The sequence below is a fragment of the Mustela putorius genome, unplaced genomic scaffold, assembly GCF_011764305.1.
Source record: "Mustela putorius furo isolate JIRA1106 unplaced genomic scaffold, ASM1176430v1.1 tig00000596_pilon_pilon_pilon, whole genome shotgun sequence".
NCBI classification, from domain to species: Eukaryota; Metazoa; Chordata; class Mammalia; order Carnivora; family Mustelidae; genus Mustela; species Mustela putorius.
This window is the reverse complement of record NW_025421428.1, coordinates 12,053,743-12,079,146: the sequence shown is the minus strand read 5'-3', so window position 1 is coordinate 12,079,146 and position 25,404 is coordinate 12,053,743. Positions and strand designations below refer to the sequence as shown.

General features: G+C 59.3%; 1 protein-coding gene and 1 long non-coding RNA gene across 2 annotated transcripts; both read right to left on the bottom strand.

Annotated features, from left to right (window-relative positions):
* Window positions 1-789: 789 nt before the first annotated feature.
* PLPP7 (phospholipid phosphatase 7 (inactive)) lies at window positions 790-15,773 on the bottom strand. Its single transcript, XM_004757097.3, has 2 exons — window positions 14,852-15,773; window positions 790-2,007 (listed from the first exon to the last, which is right to left on the bottom strand). The coding sequence occupies exons 1-2, from the start codon at window positions 15,300-15,302 to the stop codon at window positions 1,643-1,645; spliced, it is 816 nt and encodes a 271-aa protein (XP_004757154.1). The 5' UTR covers window positions 15,303-15,773; the 3' UTR covers window positions 790-1,642.
* Window positions 15,774-21,625: 5,852 nt separating this feature from the next.
* Window positions 21,626-25,265, bottom strand: LOC123392790. The gene is made up of 2 exons (XR_006607457.1): window positions 22,272-25,265; window positions 21,626-21,912 (listed from the first exon to the last, which is right to left on the bottom strand). It is a non-coding gene; the product is annotated as an uncharacterized LOC123392790 (long non-coding RNA).
* Between the last annotated feature and the right edge of the window lie 139 nt (window positions 25,266-25,404).

Genomic DNA, 25,404 nt, shown 5'->3' with positions numbered 1-25,404 from the left:
CGGGTTCCCTGCAGCAGGAGGGGCGGGCGGTCAGCCCGGAGGGCCATCCTGGTGGAGCACTCTGGGTCCGGAGACCCCCCCACCTCCATCACGGGCAGCTGGTGGGCTGCAGCATGTTGCCCCCTGAAACCTTGGGCAAGTCGCCCGCCCTCTCTGAACCTCTTTTTTCTCATGCACACAATGGGCACGTCAATGGCCCCACTCAGAGGGGTTGAGCCGTCACACACTAAGTGCTTGTTCTGGGAACCCCGAGCCCCGACCCCAGCCTGACGCGTGTCCCCCCTACCCTGCAGTCTGGGCTCAGCCATGGGGGGGCTCACTCTCTTCTGTGACAGGCACAGCCTCCTTGTGCTCTCCTTCCCCTGCCCCGAACACTCCCCCCCACCCCCCGCCCGCACTTCCTGGCTGGCCCCTGGCCTGAGCTCCCTGGACATCCCTCATCATGGCTCTCCTTGGGCTCGCCCGTGCTGGCCTGATGGCTCCTCTCCTGGCTCAGGGGCCTGGAGCCAGGGACACTTGGGACTGGAGCAGGAGAGGGTCTAAGGCCCCCAGGGGAGACCCTGACAGCAGCATCTTGGGGACTTCCCAAACGTCACGACTCAGGCCCTGGAACCCCAGACAATGACCTCAGGGAGAATGACCCATCAGCCTGGGAAAGCTCAGGAGCCCCTTACCCCCTGACCACTTGACACCCTGGCCCGTCTGGGGCTGGTGAAATCCCACCCTTGGATGTCAACACAGACTGTCCTGCCCGGAAACATGCATCGCGCGAGAGAGCACGGGAGAGGATCCGCTGCAAGTCCTCTGTATTGTCACGTGAAACGCACAGCCAGAACGGGGACTTGGAAAACGACCTATCAGGTCACATGGAGTCCAGCCCCTGAGGGCCAAAGCGGCACCGATGCCCATGGCCGGGGGCTCTCCGTAGGTGGCACGCGACACCGGGCCTTCCTGGGTGCTGGGAGGGGCCCACTTGTGCCTTGGGCCCCCCAGCTCCCGGTCAGCATCTCCCAAAACGTGCTTGAGGAGACGGCAGATCTTTGGGGGTTCATAGCTGTTCCTCGAGAAAAGGGGTCTGTGGTCAAATAAGTTGAGGAAACATGGAGTTCAACAGGGTCTGACAGGAAGCCTTTCTACAGGACTTGTCAGAGCTTTTATGACAACAACGGCTCTCGTGAATGGCCAGCATCGGGGGCCAGAGTATGCAGCATTCCCCAAGATTATTTGACCACAAAACCCTTTCTTCTTCCCAAAGCTTCTTGCAGGCCGGCATCCGGCAGGGCGCCCTTCCGAAAGGGCTGCCCTAAGCTATTGGCGACCGTTAATGGCAGTGGCACCTGTGTCGGGCGGCGGCTGGGGGTGTCTTGCCAGGCACTGTGCTGTGGCACGGGGGGTGCAGCCAAGCACTCAGCAGTCACGACGACGATGGAGGGACAGGACAACGCTCCTGCCACCCTGGTTCTCGCCTCCCGTCTGCAGGGCAGAAGCCACGCACGGCTCTCCCCGGGGCCCCTGGCCCGCCTTGGGAGGACACTCATAGTCCAAGTGCAGGGGCGGGGGGACAGACACTTGGCTCCGTGGGCCCCGCAGCTGCTGCCTCTTCTCCCAGGCCATCCCGGGTCCCGGAGCCACGGGTGGTGGCTCACCAGGCAGAGATGAGCATCTGGCAGGTGTTGGAGGACATCCAGACCAGCTCCACCAGGCGGAACTGGAAGTAGCCAATGATGAAGCCCGAGATGACGTCGGTGATGTGGTGGCGGCCGATCATCACGCGCGACAGGCCCACGCAGAAGGCCCAGAGCACCAGCAGGACCCGCAGGGGCACCGCCAGCACCAGGTGGCTGAGGAAGAACTTGGACACCATGGCCGCACGGCTGGCGTGCCCAGCGGGGAAGGCGTAGATGTCCATGGTGAGGTAGTCCAGGAGGCTGGGGCTCGTCTCAAACGGGCCGCGCCTCCTGATGAGCTTCTGGACACCGGCCACCGTCATGATGTCCAGGAGCAGAGCTGTGGGCGAGAGAGAGAGAGAAAGAGAGAGAGAGAGAGAGGCCCACGGGATGCTCAGTGTCCCCTCATAGTTCTGCACCCCACCCCAATTTGCTTTCTTCCTCCCAGCCACACTCACCCCTGAGCATGTTTCCACCGCAGGGCCTTTGCTTGTGCTGTTCCCTCCGCCTGAACACCCTCTCCTGGGCTATCCACTGGCTCATGCCTTCTCGACCACCTGTTTACCAAAGCCCTGGCCCTCCCTACCCCGCCCGGACTTTGTCCTTACAGCGTTTCTCAGCCCGGACACATCACACACTTCTTAGTATTTATCTTGTCTCTCTTCCCTGATGCCCTGGGGACTCCGAGAGGGTCCGGACCCAATGTGCTTACTGTGCTCAGGCAAGGTGCTGCATGAGAGAGCAAGTCATCGGGGGCATCGGTGGCATCGGTGGCATCGGTGGCCCCTGCGGGCCCCTTGGAGGGCCTGACCCACCGCCCTGGCTGGTGATGGTTCTCAAAGGACCTCACTGGGGTCCCTGCCATGTGGAGAGCAGCACGTGACCATCCCTGGTTTTTTATTGTTTATTTACTTTTTAAAAAAGATTTTATTTATTTGAGAGAGAGCAAGCAAGCCGGAGTCGGGGGGGAAGGGGGAGAGGGAGAGGGAGAGGAAGCAGGCTCCCTGCTGAGCAGAGAGCCTGACGCGGTGCTCGATCCCAGGACCCTGGGATCATGACCTGAGCCGAAGGCAGAGGCCTCAACCACTGAACCACTCAGGTGCCCCCCCCTCACCCACAAACCCTGTTCTTTAAAAGTTAAGGTGAAATTCATGTCACTTACAACGAACCATTTTTAAGCGTACCCAGCGGCATTTAGTACATTCACAGGGCTGGGGAAGCATCCCCCCCACCCAGTTCCAAAATGCTCTGACCACCCTGGCAGAGGGTCCCAGACCCAGTGAGCCACCAGCCCGTCTTCCTCCCCGCAGCCCTGGCCGCCATTCATCTGCTTTCCATCTCGATGGAACTTCCACCCACAGGGAATCACCCCGCGGCCCCGGCCATCCCGACCCTCCCGGTGTCTCCGTCCGTTCCTCATTCCTAAGGCTGGATGATACCCCCGTCTGGAGGCACCCCTGCGCCTGTCTCCGTCCATCTGTCCGCGGACATCTGGGCGGCCGGCACCTCCTGGGGCTATTCCAAATGTTTGGGCACGCGTCTGTGTGAGTGCCTGTCTCCAGTTCTGTGGGCACACAGGTACGGGTGCAGTCACTGCGTCCCGTGGTGACCCGACGTGTCCCTGGGGGGGACCCTCACATCCGCAGCAGCCAAAGGCATCGTCCCCATGTTACAGAGGACAAGACAAAACCTTAGAGATGGGAGCTTTCATCCCTGGGCTCCGCCTTTCCAGATGGTTCTGTCCTTTCCCTTCCCCACTGACTTAATCCTCCCTCATCCTTCAGGCCTTGGCAGGAATGTCACCTCCTCAGGGAGGCCTTCCCAGACCTCCAGAACTCCGGGTCAGGCCCCGAACGGCGCGTGCCCAGCACACCATGTTTCTCCTTTTCGTCACTCACTCACCCAGCTGCAGCCAAGGATCCCTCTGGCTGGGGAGACACTCGGCATCAACACCACCCCTCCATGGAGGTGCTGGCCGAGGCCACCTTGTTCACAGTTTTGTGCCCAGGGCCAGGCACGGAATGGCAGTCTCTAGATGTTCGTGGAGTCACTGCCTGGGGTGAATGGCCGGAGGTGGGGGGTGGTGAGCTCTTCTCCCATTTAGGAGCACGGGGGAGACCTGGGGCTCCATCCGTCCTGCCTCCCCCCACCCACTCTGTGCTGTGTGGCCTTGGAAGGTGCGCTCTGTCTCTCTGTGCTGTTAGCGGAAGGCACGGAGACAAGGCTCCTGTTCCACCCAGTGATCACAGTGGCATCCAGACAGCTAATGGGCTGGGGGTGGGGTGTATGTGAAATCTCGGCAGAAACCATCCCCACCCTTACGGAGGCCCTTGGAGACCCCTAGAGGTCACAACACCTTGGAGACCCCTAGAGGTCACAGCACCTGGAAACCCTTCTCCAGGTGACAGAGGAAACTGGGCGTTGCGGTATGGTGGCCAACCTCACAAGCGTCACAGAGACTGGAGTTTGCGTCCCAGCCCGGGAGCCTCCTGGTTGTGCGACCTTGGACAAGTCACGCGCCTTTCCTCACCAGGGAGATGAGATCACAGACACCTGCCTCCTGGAGGAGGTCGGGCACAGGGGACCAGCCATCTCAAGTGTGTTTGGGACAGAGGGGTTTCCTGGGACACAAGACCTTCAGGGCTCAAACAGGGACATCCCAGAGAACTGAGGTGAGTCGGTCCCCCCCGACATGCCTGGCTCAGCATGGGTCGTCACTATTTGATAATTCACGGCGGCCTGGTGCTGGGAGCTTTTCTGGAAACTGCAGGGGCTTTCCAAACGGTTGGCTTACAACGGCTCTTGCTCAGACATGGAGAAAAATCCAACCAGCTTTTGAAGAAAAAAAAAAAAAAAAAGATGCAGGAGGTAGTCGCTGTCGCAAATTTGCAAATTAGGAAACGAGTAAAATTTTAAATCACCTGTAATCCCACCGCCCGGAGGTCGCCGCCGTTCCCGGCTTTACCCGTCTACGGAGCATAGACTTAGTATCATCCGCAATGCGCTCTGCACACGGGTCTGTAACCTGCTTGGGAAAATCTGGCCGCACCCCTGCCCTACCCCTCGCTGCCACAGCTGTGGGAGATGAAGCCCGGGGGGTATTTATTTGAAGGGACCAGCAAGAGACTTCAGGCTGCTCCCAAATTAACCCTGGATTCCCCGGTTAGTGCGGGACTTCTTGGCCTTCCTGGTTACCTGCCCCCCACCCCCCACCCCCGCCCCACCCCTCAGGGCTGCTGCCTGCTGTCCCGTCTCTGGGTTTGGGATCTGAACCCCTGGCCTCTCCCGGGCCTTCCCCTCTCCGTGGCTGACGTCTGCCCACCTTGGGAGGTGCCTGGCCAGCAAGGGAGGACGAGAGCCGGAAGTGGTGGCCCGCAGGGGGGGGGACCCCGTTCTACAGGCGTCCTCCCCACATTTCCATGGCAACTGGAGCTGGCCAGCTGGGGACGTGTGTGGCCAGCCAGCCCACGGACCCAGGTGGAGGCCAGGCCCCGGCTGGGAGCCAGCTGGAGCCTTTGGAAGGTCACAGTCCCAGCAGGAGAGGAGGGATGGGGGACTGCCAGATTCCCCAGGGCAGGTGCGAGCTGAAGGGAGACAGCTGACCCCTGGGGCTCTCAGCCTCATGGAACAGCAGAAGCGGGAAGCCAGGCAGGAGGGGGGCAGTTCTTCGGGTGGGGGTTCCACTCGCAGCTTCTGGGATCATGGCTGGGGTCTTCCTGCATTAATTAAGGGTGAGTCCTTCACTTTTTGGGACCTCGACCTGCTCACCTGTAACAGGCTTGTCACAGGACACAGTGAGCTCAGTGGCCAAGAGGCGCCGACGGCATAGCTGTGTTATCCTCCCCCAGTACCATCGGCCTGACCCGGCGGCTAGCTAGCATCAAGCAGGTGCATCGGCGAAAGGGTTTCCTTCTGTGATGCCCCACCGGGGTCAGATGTACTTGGCCCTGGTTCTGCGACCTCCGTCACCTGAAGGCAAGTCAGAGCGTCCAGGGCCTGGACTTCCCCGGTGCTGCGGGACAGTGGTCAGCCACAACCCGGGCGTCAGGTGGCTGCTAGAGTCTGGGGGGGTCTAATGTGGACCAGGATCAGGCCTGAGGTAGAGCTGCGAGGGCCACTAGCCACTGGAGGACACGGTCGTCCGTCCACCTGCTGACCAAGTTTCTTAGCCAAAAAAAACCAGGGCGCTTCAACTTGGCAAGTTGTTGCTGGTTGGAAATCTGCCTTCCCAGACAAGTGTGAGTCCTGGCAGAGGTTTCTGCAGCAGAAGGCGGGCGGGAGGGAGAGGGTTGGCACCTCTAGGCTGCCTAGTGGGTGCCCCGGCTCAGATTCAGTGGCTGAAGGCAGGGAGGGCTTGTGCCCCAGACTCCCCACAAGCCCCAGCTCTCCTCACGGGTGGTCAGGACCCACAGGCCACGAACTGAGCTAGACCCACGCCCCCTTATTCTGTAGCAGCAGCAGAGCATTTCCCCGGGAAAGCATGTACAAAGGCTCAGTATACGAACCAGATGACACAGGTGGCCCACTGGTGAAGCCGGGGGCGGGGGCTTGGCTCCGTGACCCACCCCTGCCTTCCCACAGAGGCCATGGAGGCTGCCTGTGTCCCATGATTTAAAAACCCTGTCTCTGGGCCTTTGGGAACCTGCTATTTCTGGCTGATTGCGTCTCTTGAGGCCATAATGAGGTAGAGATGCCACCCCACTGTCCTGTGCCCCTCAGAGACCACTGAGCCACCTTAAGCCTTGTCCATTCATTCACTTGACTTCCAGTTCTCGGGTAGGTCAGGCAGGCCCAGGCCTGGGGCTGGAGAACCAGGCTGGCAGAGTGCCATCGGCCGAGGTGGTAGGTGGGCAGCAAGCATCTGACAGAGAGTTCCTTTACAGGTGCAAAGGGCCGGGGGTCTCCCCCTCACCATGTAGCAGCTGTCCTGTCCTGGGCTGTGGCTCAGAAGTCGAATGGCCTGCCCCAGGCCTCCCACTCCTCAGCCCTGCTCCTGCTGTCCCAACAGGCCGGCCCTCCCCTCCTCCAGCACGGTGGCGGGCCCTCCCTGGGACCGTGATTCTGACACTGTCAGCGCATAATCTAGGGCCCAGAAATAGACGCAGATGGCGCCATCACTCAGGGCTCCGTGAATTCCGCTCACACGGTGCTGTCAAGTTCCCTGACCTACATTCCTCCTGGAGTTGGAGGCCAGGGGGCCCCTTGGGGAACGTCCGCCTGGCAGGACGCTTGGGGGCAAGCGGCAGGAGAGTAGCCGAAGCCCGCTGACCCCCGACAGCAAACCTGCGCGGGTGTCCCCCTCCCCGGCCTCCACTCCCCGCCGTCAGCCAGGGCACGCACCTGCGCTCCAGAATCAGAGGCCAGCTTTAAGGGCAGCTGCTTGCGAGCTGCGTGACCTCGGCACGTCCCTCTGTCTGAGCCTCCCTCCCCTCACTGACAAAATCCTGGAGGCTGCCTGGAGGGCTGCTCGTAGGAAGCGCTTCATAGACGGTCCCTGGGACCATCTCCAAGCTCAGATCCTCTCAGCAAGCAGGACTCCGAGGGGCCTGGACCCCCAGGGGGGAAGCCCGGCCATTCCCCAGGCCCTGCTGCCCCGGCGGCCTCTGGGCCTCAGAGTAGGACGAGATCCTGCCTCAGTGCTCTCTGTCCCCCTCCCACCCCAGAGACCCTGGGGGCCTGTGCTGTCCAAGGAACCAGAGGGTTGCCGGGGTGCAGGGGTGAGGCAGGAACCAGAACTGTCTTAGAAAAGCACAGCTATGGAGTGGGGGGCGGATTTGGAATTGGCTGTTCTTCAGGTCTCCTGACTGCCTGTGGCTGGCAGCTTCTGTGTGTGTGTGTGTGTCTGTATGTCTGTCTGTCTGTCTGCCTGGAGGCAGGGGAATGGCTGGGCTGACCTCTCGTGGCCCCCCTGTGGAGCGGTTACTGCTTTTCAGCCTCAGGGAATCAGGCCGGGGCTGTACGGGGGGCTCCCTGTTGGCGGCTGAGGGGACTGGTCGGGGGGCCATGGCTCTCACCGGCTGAGGCTGGGGGGTGGTGTCCCAGCTCTTCTGGGGTGGGGGTCGGCCCCCCTCATCCCCCATTCCAGCTCCTTTAGGAGTGGGGGGGCCCAGCCCGCAGTGCTGTGGGGCGGTGAAAACGGGCCTAACCTTTCTGAAGGGCATTCGGTCTCGGATTTAGAAGCCTTTGCAACACGTCTGCCTTGACTCAGCTCTCCTGCCTGCAGGAATACCTCCTCGGGAAATAATTAGGGATGTGCACGGCGATTCACGGTCAAGGATAGCCACTGCAGCACTCTCCGTAACACTGAAAACCGCACTGTGCCCTTGAATAGGAGAAGGATGGGGTGCACTGCGCTCGAGTCTAGACAATCGTGGGCTCGGAAGCCACGGCCGGTGACCAGGAGGGTGTGTGTTTATAGCCTCCGAGGGGGCGCAGCGGGGCTTTTTGTCAAGAGGGGAAGGACAAGCAGGATTCACGCAGGACGCCGTCCTTCTGAACTAAGATGCGAGCGCGTTTATATGCAGAGAAAAGAAGTCTGGACGGCGCTGTGCTGAACGGTAATGGTGCTTCTCTCTAGTTTGGAAGATGAGGGTGATTTTCATGGTCTTTTTGTAATTCTGCATTTAAATTTTTTCCTTACCACAAACAGGCATTACTTGGGCACATTTTTTTTTTTAAAGATTTTATTTATTTATTTGACACAGAGAGAGAGGGATCACAAGCAGGCAGAGAGGCAGGCAGAGAGAGGGGGGAAGCAGGCTCCCTGCTGAGCAGAGAGCCCGATGCGGGACTTGGTCCCAGGACCCCAAGATCATGACCTGAGCCAAAGGCAGAGGCTTAACCCAATGAGCCACCCAGGTGCCCCAACTTGGGCACATTTTTTAAAAAGTTTTTTTTTTTTTCTTTTTTTTCCCAGGACCATCTGGGTGCTGCCGTCAGGTAAGCATCCAACTCTTGGTTTCAGCTCAGGTCATGATCTCAGGGGCATGAGGTCGAGCCCCACGTTGGGCGCTGTGCTAGATGTGGAGCCTGCCTGAGGTTCTCTCTCTCCTTCTCCCTCTGCCTGCTCTCTCTCTTTCAAATAAATCAATCTTGGTGTGTGTGGTTTTTCTTTCTTTTTTTTTTTTTTTAATTTGTTTATTTATTTGAGACAGAGACCAGGGAGCAGAGTGAGAAAGAGAGAGTGCCCAAGAAGGGGGGGGGGAGAGAATCCGAAGCAGACTCCCCCTAGGCATGGAGCCTGATGTGGGGCTCGATCCCAGGACTCCGAGATCCTGACCTGAGCCGACATCAAGAGTCAGATGCTTAACCCATGGAGCCACCCAGGTGCCCTTCAAATAAATAAATTTTTTTAAAAAAGTTATTTTTATAAAAGGACAAATACTCTGTGACTGCACTTTTACGGGGTCCCTAGGATAGACAGACTCAGAGAGACGGAAAGAAGGGGGTGGCTCCCCAGAGCTGGGGGAAGGGTGAGGACATTCCACCAAGGGAAGTACGTGAATGAGGAGTTTGTGACTCTCGGGAACGAAGTTTCGCTTCAGGAAGATGGCCAAGTCCTGGCGGTGGACGGGGGGCGTGATGGGTGCACACAACAGGAATGCCTAAATGCTGCTGAATTTTGGCTCAAACAGTAAATTTTATGTTATGCGTATTTCAGCACATGCACACAAAACTCTTGAAAAAACGAGCGCACGGTTCCGGCAGGATGCAGCTCTCAGGGAGGGGCGCAGGGAGCAGAGGGGCTGGGTTGGGGGGTTCTGAGAGTAGGCGAGAACCTTTCAGCCTCTCAGCACTGGGACCTCCGCTCTGCTGGCCTGTAGTGTGTGTGTGCGTGTGTGTTTGTGTGTGCACATGCCACCACCTCTCCTGACCTGGGCAGCCCCTGACGTCAGCCACAGCCGCACCTCCGGCCCCAGGCACCCGGGCGGCCGACATGGGGGCGCCGGCCTGTCTGTCTCCCCTGGCCTGCGTGGTCCGAGCATGTAACTTTGCAGGTTTCCATTGCTCAACTGAAGAATCCAGACGCTAACGCCGGCTCTGCCTATCTCTGAAAACCATCGAGGAAATCAAGACCACGGGCACTGGAATCTGACAGCAACATCTATTCACTCAATGGAGTGCCAGGCAGTGTAGACATGAGCCTGTCCAACTATACGTGGCCACAAGGGCAGCCGTCAGGATGATGCCTGGGCAGGGGATAGCTGAAGGCCCCCAGAAGGACTGAGGTCTCCCATTGAGACATGACGAGTAAAGCAGGGGTGGGGGAAGCAGGGGCACCGCTCTCTCCCTGCAGAGCTGGCAGGGAAGGCTGGGGACAGCCTAGGTTGCCATCAGTTAGGGACAGGTTCTGTATCTCAGGGACAGTTATCACCATGCCACCCCTGACAGCAGGACCTGTTGGGCGGTGAGGGAGAGCTGACACCATAGATGAGACAGAGGGTCTGCATGGGGGCGCTGGGGGGGGCGGCGTATGGGCGCTGTAAGGCCGAGGGACCAGGTCTGGTTTCTGAACCTTCAAGCTTGAGGTAAAGGGACGTGGGGCTGAGACCATGATCCCCAAGGGCACGTTCACGGCCCAGCAGGTCCTTTGCTGCCCACGAGAAGGAGGCCACGCCAGGCAAAACACCCCAGGAGGTCATTTGAGAAACAGATGCTGTGTTAGCACGTGCAGAGTTAGGGGGCCACGCGGCGGGGGGGGCCCAAGGAGCGAATGTCATTCCTGGGGAGGGGGTTTCAGGGAGGCACTCACTCTCTTTATCATCTGCCCCTTGGAATGTTTGAATTTTCCTTACTGTAAGGACGGATATGAAAAGGTGCTCGTTATCACTAATCATTAAGGAAAAGCAACGCAAAACCATGGGCTACCACCTGTCACACTCACTGGGATGGTTACTGTCAACACCCAGGGAACAGCAGGCGTTGGCAGGGACATGCAGAAATCGCAGCCCCTGTGCCTCGCCGGTAGGAACGGAAAATGGGGCGGCAGCCGTGGGCCATAGTACGGGGGCTCCTCGAAAAATGATACACAGAATTACCATTTGAAGCCACCAATTCCGCTCTGAGTATTTATCCCAAAGCCCTGAAAGCAGGGCCTTGAACAGACATACGCACCCCCGTGTTCCCAGCGGCACTACTCCCAGTCGCCCAAAGGCAGGAGCAGCCCGAGTGCCCACTGCCGGATGCCGGGTGGACACGGTGTGGTCGGTCTACGCACACGATGGAACGTTATTCAGCCTTAAAGAGGAAGGAAATCCTGCCACCTGCTACTGCATGGAGGAACCTGGGGGACATGAGGCAGCGTGAAAGGAACCAGACACAGAAGGATAAATACCTTATGATTCCACTTTTACGAGGTCCCTAGAGAAGTCAAGTTCATAGAGACAGGAAGTGGAACGGTGGACCCCAAGGGCTGGGGAGGGGGACATAAGGCGTTAGTCTTTACTAGGGGTTGAGTTCGGTTTGGAAAGGTGGAAAAGTTCTGGAGATGGACGCGGTCATGGTTGCGTTACAAGGGGAACGTTGACAATGCTTGTGAAGTGTGGATTTAAACAGTGGTCAACATGGTAGGTTTTGGATCATGACTATTTTTCACAATAGAAAATGATACATAGGGAGCGCCTGGGTGGCACCGTCGGTTAAGCGTCGGCCTTCAGCTCATGTCATGATGCTGGGCTCCTGGAATCAAGCCCTGCATGGGGGTCCCAGCTAGGCGAGGGGTCTAGCTTCTCCCTCTCCCTCTGTCCCTACCCCTGTCTGTGCTCTCTCTCTTGTTCTTTCAAATAAGTGAAAAATTTAAAAAGTGATACAGAACAAGAAGAATGCATAGTTTTCACAATCAGGAAAATCTCAATAAAGACGTCACGGCCACCCGACATGGGAGCCTTTGTCCACCAAGGACCAGCCCACAAAGAAACAGGAATGGGCCTAGGTCACCTGTCACACGGCTCTCTTTGGGCTCATCAAGCGGAGTGCAGCTGGGGAGGGACAAGGGAGGGGGTGGGGCATCTCGTAGACATCTGGGGCCCGCAGGGGACCTGGAACTGCTTTGACACGAGGGGTGGTGAGGACGGTGATCACCACGGGGGCAGGGGCGTCGATGGGCGTTGGGACGCGCCAAACTTCTTACGTGTTCTTTGGTGAAGTGTCCCAGCCGCCCATTTGACAGAGCTCAGAGAGGCAAAGTCACTCGTCCGAGTCCGCACAGCAGGCCTAGGGTTTGCACCCAGGTCCAGCTGCCTCTGGAGACCAAGGTTTGCTCAGGTCCCTTCTGGCTTTTTCTCCAGTCTGAGCATCATGCCCTCGGGGAGGGAACACAGGGCAGGGGGCTGCGCAGAGGACTTCCTCCTGGCCCAGCTGGGACTCCTCCCAGGCCCCGGGGCTAGAGCTCCCATTTCCCAAGGCCCCTGAGTTTTCTGCTCTGGGGTCACAGGGAGCCCAGGTCCCAACTGTACAGGTGGGGCCTCCACTCCAGGGCACTGGGTGGCACCGGACCCCCACTGGGGAGCCTTGTGCCAAGGGCTTTCTCAGCTTCCCATAAGCCCTGGAGCCCCATGTACAGATCAGGAAACTGAGGCTCGGGGATGGGACCCCGCCTGACCAAGTTCACAGACAGAGAAAGGTTCAGAGAAGGAGCGGACAGAGCCCAACCTGACCCTGGAACCGGTGCTCTAGGATTGAAGGCTGCCTCCGTGGGCCCCCGAAGACTGCAGGATGGACAGAAGCCCGTGGTTTCTGTGCAGTGGGTGGGCTGCTCTCCCAGGCGGAGGGCGGTGCCGGCGGCCTCCTAGGCAAGCTGGGCCGGAGCTGTGGGACTAGAACCCACCTCGGCTACTTGCTGGAGTTTCCTCCCACGGAACTGGGGGGCCCACAGAGCACTCTGCCTGCTCGGAGCGGCTGCTTTGTGCCAGGCCCTCATTTCTCCATGGTCTAGGTAACTAAGTACCTGAGCAAAGGGGCTGGGAGGTGGGAAATCTCTCCCCGGACCCTTTGCTCCCTTACCACAACCCTTCACCGCCGTGCTGCGTTCATGCTTCTGGAACGGACCGGGTGGCACCTCGGCCTGCAGACGGACAGCGAGCGGGGAGGTGAGGGTCTGGCCGTCTGCGTATGTGGCTTTGGCTCCTGGGCCGAGCACTAACACTTGTGTGGGGTGGGTGTGTCCCTTGACTCCTCTGAGCCTCAGTTAACTCCCCTGTAAAGTGGGTATATTAATATTTATCTTATTAAGTCATTAAACATAGTTTTACATTATGACATACAGGACATTCATGGCACAGTATTTGGGCCACGATAAAGCTCGATAAACTCTTGTTCAAAAAGAGCGGCGTCTTGAATTTTGGCCTTCATCCTCAGAAGCCGACACCTTTGAGCTCCCAGCCGTGGGTTTTGCTGGAATGAGCCAGAAACTTTGGCTTCACAGGCTAGAGCTGCTCCCAGTTCTCACCCCTGCCCCATCTCTGACTAGCTGCACAACCATGGGCCAGCCGCCTCCCTGTGCCTCAGTTTCCTCCTCTGTACCCGGAGAAGAATGACTGCCTCTCCCTCCCGGGCTGTGTGAGGGTTAGCAGCAATGGCACGCTTTATGCAATGCTGGGCACATGTAAACGACAAACTCATTCCCACTGCAGTGTCACCACCTCCAGCGTCATCCAGGGGGGGACCCATGGACGGTCTGGCGGGCAGGTTTGAGGGGGAGGCTCAAGGGCACCTTCTTACCCCTGTCCTTGGACACCAGACCACCTAACTCCCAACACAGCTTTCTTGAACTGTGTTCTGTCTGGGGCTGCAACAGCCCCGGGGAATCCACGAGTCATGAGCCCCCGGCCTGGCGCCTCGGCCACCTTGCTCTGCCCCCCACTCCCAAGCCCGTGGCACTGCGCCTGGAAAGTGGCACTGGCCTCGGTGTCAGGCAGCCCTGGTGCAGATCTCCAGCTTTGAAGCCTTGGCCAGGTTGTTTTATTTATAGGAACCTCAATTTCCTAATCTGTAAAGTGGGAGTGATAACAGCAGCCGTCACGCGGGTCCGTTCCCGAGAAATCACGAGGAACGTCAGCGATTCAGAAGAACACGGGAACATTGCGGGTGCAGGAAGCACCCGTCCGAGTCCTCCCCACGGCCCACAGAGCGTCCAGCCCCAGCCCCTCTGAGCGCCGGGTGAGCAGATACATGTTCTCCCCCCTTCCCCTAGGACCGCAGCTCTCAGCCGTCCAGCCTGCACCCCTTCCGGAGCTGTGTTCCCTCATCAGGGTTTGAGAGCCTGGGCCATCCGCCTGCCTGTGCCCAACATGGTGGCTACGCTGGGGGGGGTCGAGGGGACCCACACGGGCCAGCATGGAGGGTGGGAGCCAGGGCTCCCCGCCCCGAGCACCTGCAGGAAGTGCAGGTGCCTGGAAGCCGGCTGGATGGGGGCCGGGTGACCGGCGGGGAGGGCTGGCCTTCCGCGGGGGTCTGTGTGGTGCTGGCACAGGGCGGCGCTCGACTGAACGACGCTGGCGGCAGAGACTCTATGGTGAGACACACCAGGGACCCGCTCCCCTGGCTGCCCCCCAGTGACCCACCTGGGGAAGCAGCAGGTGAGGACCGTAGGTGGTCATAAGTGGGCGGAGCCACTGGCTGGACCTCCAGCTCCTGCAGGGCTGGGCAGCTGGCAGGGTCCCTGAGCCAAGCAGAGGGGACATCCGGGCAGCTCACAGATGTGGGCTGCCAGCAGCCTAGGAGCTCAAGGACTCCAACCCATGGGATGGGAGTTACCCCGCTCTAGGACACCAGGAATCTCCCTTCAGGACCCTCGCCAGACTCCTGACCGCCTCCCCGGAGGCCACAGCCTCCAGCACCCCTTCTCTCAAGTCGTCTCTGGGGCAGTGGTGCACTCTGCTGAGAGCTGGGCCTTTTCCCGGAGGGCCCCACAGGGCCTCCACATCCTCGAGGCCCCCAGGTTGGAGGGGTCCCCTGGCGGCACATCCCTGGTTCTCTCTTTCCCAAACTGGAGGCTTGCCTGTTTCTGGGGCACCCTTCCTGCCTAACCTCATTAGATCATTCCAGTTGGTTTCTGAGGGCCTCACTCATCCTGGGCGGGTGGGGTGGGGTGGGGTGGGCTCCCTCCAGGGGGGCCTGGTGGCGTGGGCGGCGGGCTCCTCCCGGGGGGGACCGTGGGGTGGGCAGCAGGCGGCGGGCACACTCACCCAGAAGCAGGTTCATGAGCACCTCCTGGCCGGCCAGTGTGCTGCTCTTCACCAGGCAGAGGATGGTACCCCCGATCCAGGGGATGCCGTGGCCCGTGATGCCAATGAGCTTGATCATGGAGCGGGCGCTGGCCCAGGACGCGGCGCGGCCGGCGCACACCCCCAGCCGCTTGGACATGCAGATGTCGATGGCCAGCAGGGAGTTGAAGGCGATGCCCTTGAAGGAGGGGTTCAGCTGCATGCAGTCCTCCTCGGGCAGCTGCTGGGACTGGCGCCGCTCGCGGGCACCATCGCCCGGGGGTGGGGGCTGTGCCGAGGGGCCCGGGGCCTTCCTGCCCGAGCTGCGGGGCTCCGGGGCCCCCTTCGGGGGCTGGTTCAGGGACAGGAACTCCGCCCGGTTGAGGACATTGTTGCGGTCCCGGGCCCGGGCGCGGCTCTGGGAGGCTGGCATGGTGCCCCTCACACGGCGAGGGCTGGTGCCAGCCCTGCTGCGAGGCCTGGTCCCCGAAGACAGGAGCTGCCCCGGGAGCCGCCGCCGCCCCCTGCCTCCCTGCCTTCCCCGCAGCAGCTGTTAAATACGGAGTGCGGGATTGCACATGGCTGTTTACCTCTGGCTGCCCCCGGGCTCCGGGGGGACGTCAGCGCCAGCCGGGCAGCCAATGGAGCCCACCGATGCCGGCCGGCGCCAATGGAGCCACCCGGGAGGCTGACGCGTGCACAGCTGTGGCCTGGCTGCCTCAGGCCTGGGCTATTTAAATCTTCCAATGGCTCACTCCCCGGCCCTGGGGACTCTGGGAAATGTAGTCCCTGCTGCTCCAGCCTCATCAGAGCCCCGGCCAGAAGCCCTGGTGTGGACCCTGGACCCACCCCTGTTTTTACCAGGTTCCCTCCGAGCAGTGCAGACTCCTGGGAGCCAGGCCTGCCTGCCCCCGTGGCCCGGACACTCGGACCTGGTCCCGTGGACGGGACAGCGGAGTCAGGTCAAAGACCTGACCGGGCACCAGACGGAGTGAAAGACGTCACTGCCAGCATCATCTTGGGGCCGTTGGGGCCAGGCCGGGCCCCTCCCCTCTGTGACAGCATTTCATTAAGCTGGCAGCCTGGGGTTTTATTTTTACTTTTTAATCAGTCTTGAATTTGGCTTCCCTGCCTCGGAGTCCAATCAAACGGCAATCTGTGAAGATTTGATTTCCACTGGAGGGAGGGCTAATTGATGGGTTGGTAAGGGATCTGTCCCTTGGAGGCTGTCTCCGCTGCTCAGAGTTTTGCAGAGGACAGGGGCACTCCAGCGGCTCAGGCAGGCCCTTGGTCACTGGACACCTGGCACCACATGAGGGGCCTGGCACGTGCAGCGAATGAAACGTCCGTCCCTGTCCCTGGGAAGCTCAGTTCCTTGGGGATTAAACAAGCCACACATAAATGATTGGCGGTATAGTGATGTAGGGTAGGATCACAGAACCAGGCCCTGGGTTTGGCTTGGGAATCATGGGGGGCTTCCCCAGGAAGGAAGAGCAGGCAGGAGGTCCCAGGCAGGGGAGAGCCTACCCCACAGGAGGCCCAGGAGGCCCAGGAGGCCGGTGGCTGGGACATAATTCAGAAGGATGAGAGAGAGTCTGAGATCCCAAAGAGGGCAGACCCAAGGGCCCAGTTGAGGATTTGGGGTTTGAGTCAGGCTTCTCCGTCCCCACACCCTGGATGACTGGAGGTACCCAAAGTCTCCACAGCTCTCATAGGGCTGACTGGGCCTGGGTTCAAGGGAAAGCTGCTGGTAGAGGGTGACCGGAAGAGTCAGGAGTGAACGTCCTGGTCGCACAGCTCAGGGCAGCCACGGCCTGTCTGCCTAGCTGGGCTGGAGAAGAAAGGCTGTGACTTCCCTTCCAATCATGGAGGCCACCTGTGAAGACCCCAGCCCACCCCACAGCCCACCAGGCACCAGGTTCAGGGCCTCCCAAGGACAGTCAGCTGCCTGGGGTGGGGTGAGGGCTCTCTGGTCACAGGGCACCAGCCGTGGGGTCTGGGTCTGACAGAGGGGGGGCTCTGTCAGAGCTAGTTGGGCTCTGTCCCCAACTAGCTGTGGGATCTTGGACAAGTCACTTGGTCTGTCTGGGCCTTGGTTTTTCCACCTGTAACATGGGAATCATAGTGTCTACTTTTCAAAAGCTAGTGTGAGGTCAGTGAGATGATGCTTGTTAAACACTGAGCAGGGTCCCTGACACATAGTGAGCCTTCCACTCTATGGGTTGAACAAAGAAGGCACAGTCTTCTCTCCCCTCTGGGTGTCCCTGTCAGAAGGACCCACCACCAAAGTCTGGGCCCTGTTGGTGTGAAGCCAGACTCCAGGAGCCCTGAATCCAGACTTCCTTGCAGACTTCCCGGCACTCCTCTTCCAGAGGGCCCCATGCAGACCACATGGCTACAGGGGGGATGTCCTAGCCTCTCGGGTGGAAATGCTGGCCTGTGCTGCCTCCTCCGGGACCCTGGACAGACGCAGAGGGAGATGTACTCAGAATGTATGGACACAGGGCACTAGACCAAGCTGCGTGCTCTAACTTGTTCACACCCCATAATCAACCTTTCGTGAAGATGTGGTACCTCCCCCATTTTAGAGATGACAATGTTGAGGCTCAGAGGTATGAAGGCCTCCAGCCAAGAAGCCTAAAGGAGGGAAGGCTCAACTCCCCAGCTGTGCCTGGGAGGGAACACAAGGACCTCCAGACAAAGATCCCTTAGACAGCAGGGACCTGGGTGTGCTCGCTCAGTTCTCCACCAGGGAGGAGCGCATCTCACTCTCCCTCGGTGGGGCCCCTGACCTCAGCTGACCTCTGGAGGGGAAGAGGAGCCCAGCCCAGACTGGGGCTATTAATACCCCGAGGTCTATGTCAGCATTTCAGTCTGGTCAGAGCTGCCAGCAGGCTCTGAGGGCCACAGTGGGCTCTATGAGGGGGGCCGGGGGGGGGTCCATGAAGTCCAGCTGGGCTCTGGCCTGGGAATGGTTTAAGAGTGGGCTCTGGAGTGAGACCACCTCAGGTTCAAACCATGGCTCAGCCACCCCCAGTTTAGTGACCACAAATGAGCCTTGTGAGCCCTCTTGGTCTCTGCTCGCCGTCCTGGGGCCTGGTGGAAGGACAGGGCGAGGGACTCGCTCAGCCTGGGAACGGCGCCTCCCCCCCGTAGGGGGAGAGTGACCTGTTCACGTTCTCAGCTGAGAAGCAGGCTTCACCCCTTTTTGAGGCCTCATCATAGACCACACAGTCCCACTGCTCAAGGGCACTCAGAATCCACTCTTCATTCAATCGATGCTTTCACTGAGCTCCTCATGAAGCCCAGTTTCGGAGACAGGACACACACCCGCGAAATAACTAGCCAGTTTGTAAAACAGTTTATTTTTATCAGTACCCTTAGTTTTTTTTTTCTTATTCTCAAGAGATTGCATGCTTACCGAAATGAATTCAGTAAATACAGATGAGGGGCGCCTGGGCGGCTCAGTTGGTTAAGCCACTGCCTCCCGCTGAGGTCACGACTCTGGAGTCCCAGGATCGAGTCCCGCATCAGACTCCCTGCTTGGCGGGGAGTCTGCTTCTCCCTCTGACCCATCCCCCTCTCATGTTCTCTCTTTCTCTCTCAAATAAATAAAATCTTAAAAATAAATAACCACAGATGATATAGGTACAATCCTGCTGCCTGGAGACCACCACTGTTAACATGACGGTCATCAGGTTACAAAGGATTCTCACTTGTCTCATTTCCAATTATTGTACTATTTCACAAAACCAAGTATTACTTTAATAATCAGCCAGAATATATATATTTCTCAGCAAGAATATACATCAAACAAACTGTATCATTATGTACACAAATGCACATATAAAACATGGTTGTTTTATATCCCCTTTTTTTTATTTTTTATTTTTTTTATATGCCCTTTAACCAACTGAGCCACCCAGACGTCCCTTTTTTTTTTTTTTTTTAATTTATTTATCAGAGAGAGAGAGGGAGAGAGAGCAAGCACAGGCAGACAGAAAGACAGGCAGAGACAGAGGGAGAAGCAGGCTCCCTGCTGAGCAAGGAGCCCGATGTGGGACTCGATCCCAGGATGCTGGGATCATGACCTGAGCTGAAGTATATGCCCTTTAAAAAAACAACCTATATGTTTTCACGTAATATAAACGTGGCCATGTTTCCATGACAACCTGCCATTTTCCAAAGGCTGCTTGGCATTTCGGCGTGTGGATGGGCCATACCTTCTGTGAGGAACCTCTTACTGTTGGACATGTAGCCTGTTTCCATGTCATGACCATACACATCTATTCCGCCGCGGCCTCCCTTACACACACACACACACACACACACACACACTGCACGCATTGAAGTGAACTGCCAACATGTGGTTCAGGCGGCGAGTGCGAAAGACCGCATGGGCTCAGCTGCATCCGTGTGGGTCTGATGGGCCGGCCTGAGTGATGTACTGCAGTGCCCAGACCCGGGAAAACATGGATTATAGATGCTTCCAGGCATCGACAGGGCAACAGGGAAAGTCCAAGCACTCTCTTCCCATGTTAGAGATGAGGAAGGGCAGCTAGGGTGGCGGCATCACCTGTGAGGCCACAGAGCCGGTGAAGGTCAGGGATGTCTGGTCCCCGCAACTCCAAGGCTGCAGGCTCTCCTTCCGGCCAGGGGTCCCCCAGCTTCTCCATTCCCCGAGGGCTTGGCACTCACTGATGCACTCGTCTACTCTTGGAACACTTCTGGAGGACTGCCAGGCACCAGGCCTCAGGCAAGGACCAGTAGGAAGCGCAAAGGTGACCCGCGGAGGTGCCAAGCCTGCAGACTACCGACCTGCCTGGAGCCACTACCCTACCTGACCCGTGGTGCACACAACCTTCCTGTTCTAGCCCTGTCCTGTGCTGAGAGGCCGAAGTGACTTGCCAGGGCCCACAGCGGGGAAGGGGCACTGCAGGACTCAGACTTGGACTGTGGGGCCTAGACACCTGCGACCTGTTGTGTTGAAATGTTTGAGAGAGATCTGCTACTACTGTTTACGACGACGCAGCGTGGGTAATATTAGCTGGCACCTAATACTTGCTCTGTGCCTACTCAAGCCAAGTGTGTCCCCGAACTGTCACAGTAACTTGACGGGCTTTGAGTCGTCCTCACCCAATGGGAACATCAAAACTCAGAGGTGAAGGGGTTCTATCTGGGTCATCCAGTCAGCCAGAGGGCACCCCAGGACCCCTTACCCTCCGCTGCTCTTCTCCTCTGCCCGTGGCCATAACACTTACTCTGTGTGTTTATGGCTCCTTTTCTCCCAGCAGTGTCAGCCCAGGGGGCAGGGACTGTCCTCTATGTGGTCAGGTATGTGCCCAGGGGGCCCAGACAGGCCTGGCGCACAGTAGGAGGCCATGACTCCGGTGTTTCCGCAGGCCGGACTCTAATGTACCACAAGCCTCACCATCAAAGACAGATGACCAAAGGAGGCGGGTTATTTGGGGTGACGACCCCAGGAGGGAAGGGGGAGAGGTCTGGGGCGGGGGGCGCGGGGGGGGGCGGGGGGAGAAGGTCCACCCCGCCCGGCAGGAGGGACGCCTCGCACAGCCAGAGGGGACAGGAGGGAGGGGCAGCGGCGGGGCCCTGGCCCGGAGGGGGAGGCAGCCCTGGAACAGCGTTTTTCACCACCGCCTCCCCCTCCCCGGATCGCTTTCGCAGTTCGCATTTCCAAGGCCAGTCCCGGGTTATTTCGGTCGGAAACCTGATCCTTCGCGGGTTTATTTTAGCACCTTGGAGAACTCCCAGTGCCGCACCGATCCCGGCCGCACCCCGCCCGCCGCCGACGCCTCCGGGCGGCAGGGCAGGGGGCGCGGGGACCCGCGGAGCGGCACCCGCACCCGGGACCCCCACGCCCGCAGAGGCCGTGGGGCGCGACGGCGCACTGCCGGGTGCGGGGCCCGGGGTCTGTGCGCGCTCCGGCCGCTCCCTGACCTTGGGGCGCCGCGGAGCCGCCGCTCCCCAGCTGGGGCGCGATTGTGCGGGAGGGCAGGCCCCTTTTGGTGCCAGAACTGTGGCTCTGAAGGCTCCGCTGGGGAGGCCGGACCAGAGCGGCGGCGGTGGGGAGAGTCCCTACCCGGGACCCCCAGAGGGCGGCCTCCCTGGGAGCCAGGCTGGGAGAAGCAGCCCCAGCCACCCTCCGGTGACCTCCCTGTGGCCAGTGGAATCTCCATCCCGCAGGTTACCGCCCCCCCCCCCCCGGAAAGAACATTCCACACCCCGCCCTGCACACACACGCACTCTTACATACACTCACGTTCAAAAATATGCTCAGCTCCACTCACCAGCACGCGCGCATCCGCAAATCCTGGGGGACAGAGGACACAAGACCCAAGCTCATAGACACACGCACAGGCCCAGGGACACACATGGGGACCAGCACGCTCCGACACCCACATGCTCCTACAGACATACCCTCACACAAGGCGCACACACTGTCATACGTGAACACACGCTTGCTCCAGACCCACACCACACAGCACTTAACGTTCATCACACACACACACACAACTGTCCCACATACACACACCCACACCATCACGCTCACACGTACACTCACACACTCTAACCTCCCCTACCACGCTTACTACACACACCATCGCACCCCTGCTTCCCCCTCCTGGAAGTGCTTTCTTCACTCTCCCTGCCCCAAGCTCAACACCGGACACCCACAAATCAAAACAATTCACTCGATATATCTCACTTATAGCAATCGATACTCACTCGTAAACATTTCAAGTATGAATTTGTATTTATATATTATTCATGTTAATTCATACCTCCATCCATCATTCCTGGATTTACCCTGGCATCTCTCTGACCCATGGGACCTAAGTGCCGTGGGGACCACGCCTGCTGTCTGTCCTGGCCCTGCCCGTGTCCCCAGCAACCCCTGAACGCCCAGCCAAGCGCAGGGGTCCAGTCGATACTGGTGAAGGCAGGAGTCCAGTCGATACTGGTGAAGGCAGGCATGTGCGGATGGCGGAGGGTCCAGCTGAGAAGTCCCGAGCCTGACGTACCTTGGAAGCAATTGGTTCTGAATTTGTGGCCAGAAAGGCCTTTGCTTCCAGACCTGCAGCCCCCCAAAGCAGTTGGTCTTATGCCTCCCAGACGTTTCCCACCCCACGTCACTGTCTCTTCACAGAGAATGCCCTAGGTTCTAACGAGGGGGCCCTCTCTGGATGGCCTCGCGGGGCCCGTGTTCCCCATCTGTAGGGGAGGCCGTGGATCGGCCCTCTCTGAGATCCCATTCCTGCTCCCCGCAGAGATGGGGCGCATCAGTGATGTCAGGTGGGCCCTGCAGTGGGCTCCACCTCCTGGCCTCCCGATGGCTTTCGGTCCTGCCCACTGTTTCCTGAGTGGACATTCCAAGACTTACCACTGGCTTCCAGTCTGGTCCCAAACAGTTAAGGAGAGAACCTTGTTTCCCGGGGCAACAGAATTCCAACATTAACATTTCCATCTGCAGAACAAGAGCTTTTCCTTCCTGGGAAATGTCTTTCTAGTCCTATGATGACCGCACCCTTGGAGGCCATGATCTCTTGAAGGACCAGTGTCGGCCTTGAGATGCAGGTTGGCTGATGAGGGAGAGGGAGCCTGGAGACCAGCTCCGAAGGCCATGAAAACGAGGTCCCGACAACATCCGGGATGCCAGGGACAGCTCCTGTTCCCTTGAATCGCCAGCCTCCGGGTCTTAGAGCCGGGCTGCTGGGGGCAATCCACACCTCCACCCTCCCCGGGCCTCAGTGTCTTGGCTACAGAATGGCGCGGTGACAGAAGCCAGCTGGTGGGCTGACCGTGGTGGGCCTGGAGGGGAACTGTACGACGGCTTACAGGGGTGCTCGGTGAGAAGCTGCCTCCAGCTCTCTCCGCAGACCTTGAAGGACTCTCAGCTTGTTTGAGCTGCGTGTGAAAATCAGCCAGGCTGGGCCATGTGGTTCTGATCCCGGCTTTGTTGTACGGATGGTTCTCCGTGACCTCTCTGGGCCAATGTGGCCAGAATGGAGGGTACGCTGTCCTCCCACTGAGCATACTTTGAGTCCCCAAGTTGCCACACTGGGGAGTTCATCTCTTGGCTGGGGTTAGGGCTGTCCAGTCTCTCCTCTTTCTCATTCATTGGTGACTTTCCCGAGGGTTCTAGGGAGACTGAGATCTGGGGGAGGGGGAAAGGTCTGCGGGGGACACTATGAGTGTCCCTATGCTGTTGGGCGTGTTACCACCAGATGTCCTCTTCTGCGCTTCATACATGTGTGGACGGATCCTGGGCCTTCCCCAGATGCTGAGGCAGCTGTAGGCCTGTGCCCGACACCCACGGAGCTCCAGAAAATGCTGAGCGGGAGGAAGACTGAGCTGGGAGGTAGAAGGACCAACAGGGCCCAAGAGCTGGGGAAGCAGCCAGAGCCTTGACTGGCCCAGCAGGACTGGGACAGGGCGCGTGCAAGAGCCCAGGCTACGGAGACCCTCTCTTGGTCAGGGCTGGCCTGTGGGGAGCACTCTTCAGCTCAGAGCCTGTGACCAGGCCCACGGACACCGCCATAGCCCTCCGTCCACAAAACTGGCCTTCAACTAGCCCAGGACAAGGTACTGCACGGGGTATGCCGTGCAGGGAGGCATCTACGGGGCTGAGGTTAAGTGGGAGGGGGCTTCTGTTTTGCAAGAGTCCTCACCCTGGGGGCACCTGAGCACCCTTTCCAGTGGGACTCACTAGGGACAGGGGTTACTAGGGGACAGTTCCATCCCATTCAGAGGGGTTGGCCGCAGCTAGCAAGGGCAGCGCCCCTGGAGGAAGGAACGGAGAGAGGGCTTTGGCCAGATGTGGCTGGGGATCCAGACTCTGAAAAGGTCCTGTCCCCAGATCCCTGGGTCTGTCTGTATAGCCCACCTTCAGGTGTCAGGGGTCATTCAGGCAGCACCATCTCTAGGGGTGTGGCTATTCAGTGACAAGGTTAAGGCTCTGGCCTCTGTCCTTTTCACATCAAATGAGAAAAATGTGCAGCCTGGCATGAGTTCACAGAGCAAGCGACTGTGTCCTTGTCGCCAGGATGGCATCTGTGACTTCAGGGAACACCCTGGCCGGTGGGGGTTGCTCTGTTCCAGGCACTGGGGGTGATGGGGGTTGGGAGATGAGACAGACATCCCCACACGTTAACATCTTACCTATATAGAAACTGAACATTATAACAGTTATCTGAGGGCAAAGGTGGTGTCGCAGGCCCTGGTGAGTTCCAGAAGAGCAGAATGCTTTGGGGGAGCCATGATGTCACAGCAGGGAGAGGCCACCTTGGGTTATGGGGCCAGGGAAGTCTTCTTCATCAAACTGGACATTTACACGGGGTCTTTGGGAGACCTGTGCTGTCTGGGCTGCTCCTCTGTAGCAGGAAACAGGTCATGAGGGCCACCTTCCCTTCTTCTCAGTGTGCAGGACTAGAAATAAGGCACCTGTGGCCTAAGCTGGCATTGGCATGCGATGGTCCCTCTACCCGGCTGATTATCCCTCAAAGAAGAGACCTCAGAGGGGCCGGAACCCTCCCTCTCCAGCTCCTGCCCTCACGGGCACTCAAAATGTTCTAACGGGACACTGGCCGGAAGGGCCTGCTTCCCCAGTGGGCTGTGGGTACCTTTGGAAGTCAGAGTCATGGGGGCAGGGCAGGGGCAGAGTGCGGCTCTAAGTGGCTGCCAGGTTTTCTGATGTCACAAACCACCTGGCCTTTCCCTGGGGGAGTAAACTGCAAGGTGGGGGTGGGGCTGGTGGTTTGCAGCAGCTCAGAGAGGTTCACGGGACTCTCCAGGGTCAACCCCCCCTTGAACCTGGGCACTCAGATGGCTGGGGTCCCAGTATCAGCTGGGACACCTGCTGGGGTGGGGCCTCGGGCAAGTCTCTGGGGTCTCCCAGCTTTGAATTCCTGCTCTGTGAAGCACCCATAATAGACCTCCCTCCCCAGGGGTGGCTGAGGGCAGAGGAAATGATGAAGCACTTTATCCCAGCAGGGGCCCAACGGGCCTGACCACCTGTCTGAGCGCCAAGAGGCTCGGTCCTAGGAATCCTGTCCCCGGACTTCTCCCCTAAGCTTCCCAGCCCTGGGGCCTCCCAGGGTCCCTGTACTGTTCCCACCCAGCCATGGCCCCACCATGGCCAGGAATACCACGAGCTGCAACCCTCCTCCCCAGGGAGGCTGCCCAGCTCCAAGGGCAGAGGAGCCCACCTGGACCCGACAGAAGCCGAACTACACTACCCAGAATTCCTGGGGCTAGCCAGAAAGGAAATGTCGTTTCTGCAAGGAGAGGCTTAGCTCCCCACAAGCTGCAGGAGGAGAGAGAGGGGAGGGGAGCCGGGGAGAGGGTTAGCAGGGGGAGGGCGGGCTGTGTGCGGGGAGCGAGGGTGGAGAGCTGGGCGGGCGGCGAGGAGGAGGCGGCGCCCGCCCGCCGCCGCCTGCGGACCTGCATCCCCGCGGGGCCGGCGAGCGGGCGGCGGTCCGTGCGTGCGCTGCGCTCCGGCCGCGGCTGCGGCGGAC

Bases quoted from the DNA above. Each gene is read 5' to 3' on its own strand.
- PLPP7 (XM_004757097.3), bottom strand. From the start codon at position 15,302: ATGCCAGCCTCCCAGAGCCGCGCCCGGGCCCGGGACCGCAACAATGTC. The intron at 2,008-14,851 runs GTGAGTGTGCCC...TCTCGCCCACAG, and splicing joins GCTCATGAACCTGCTTCTGG to CTCTGCTCCTGGACATCATG.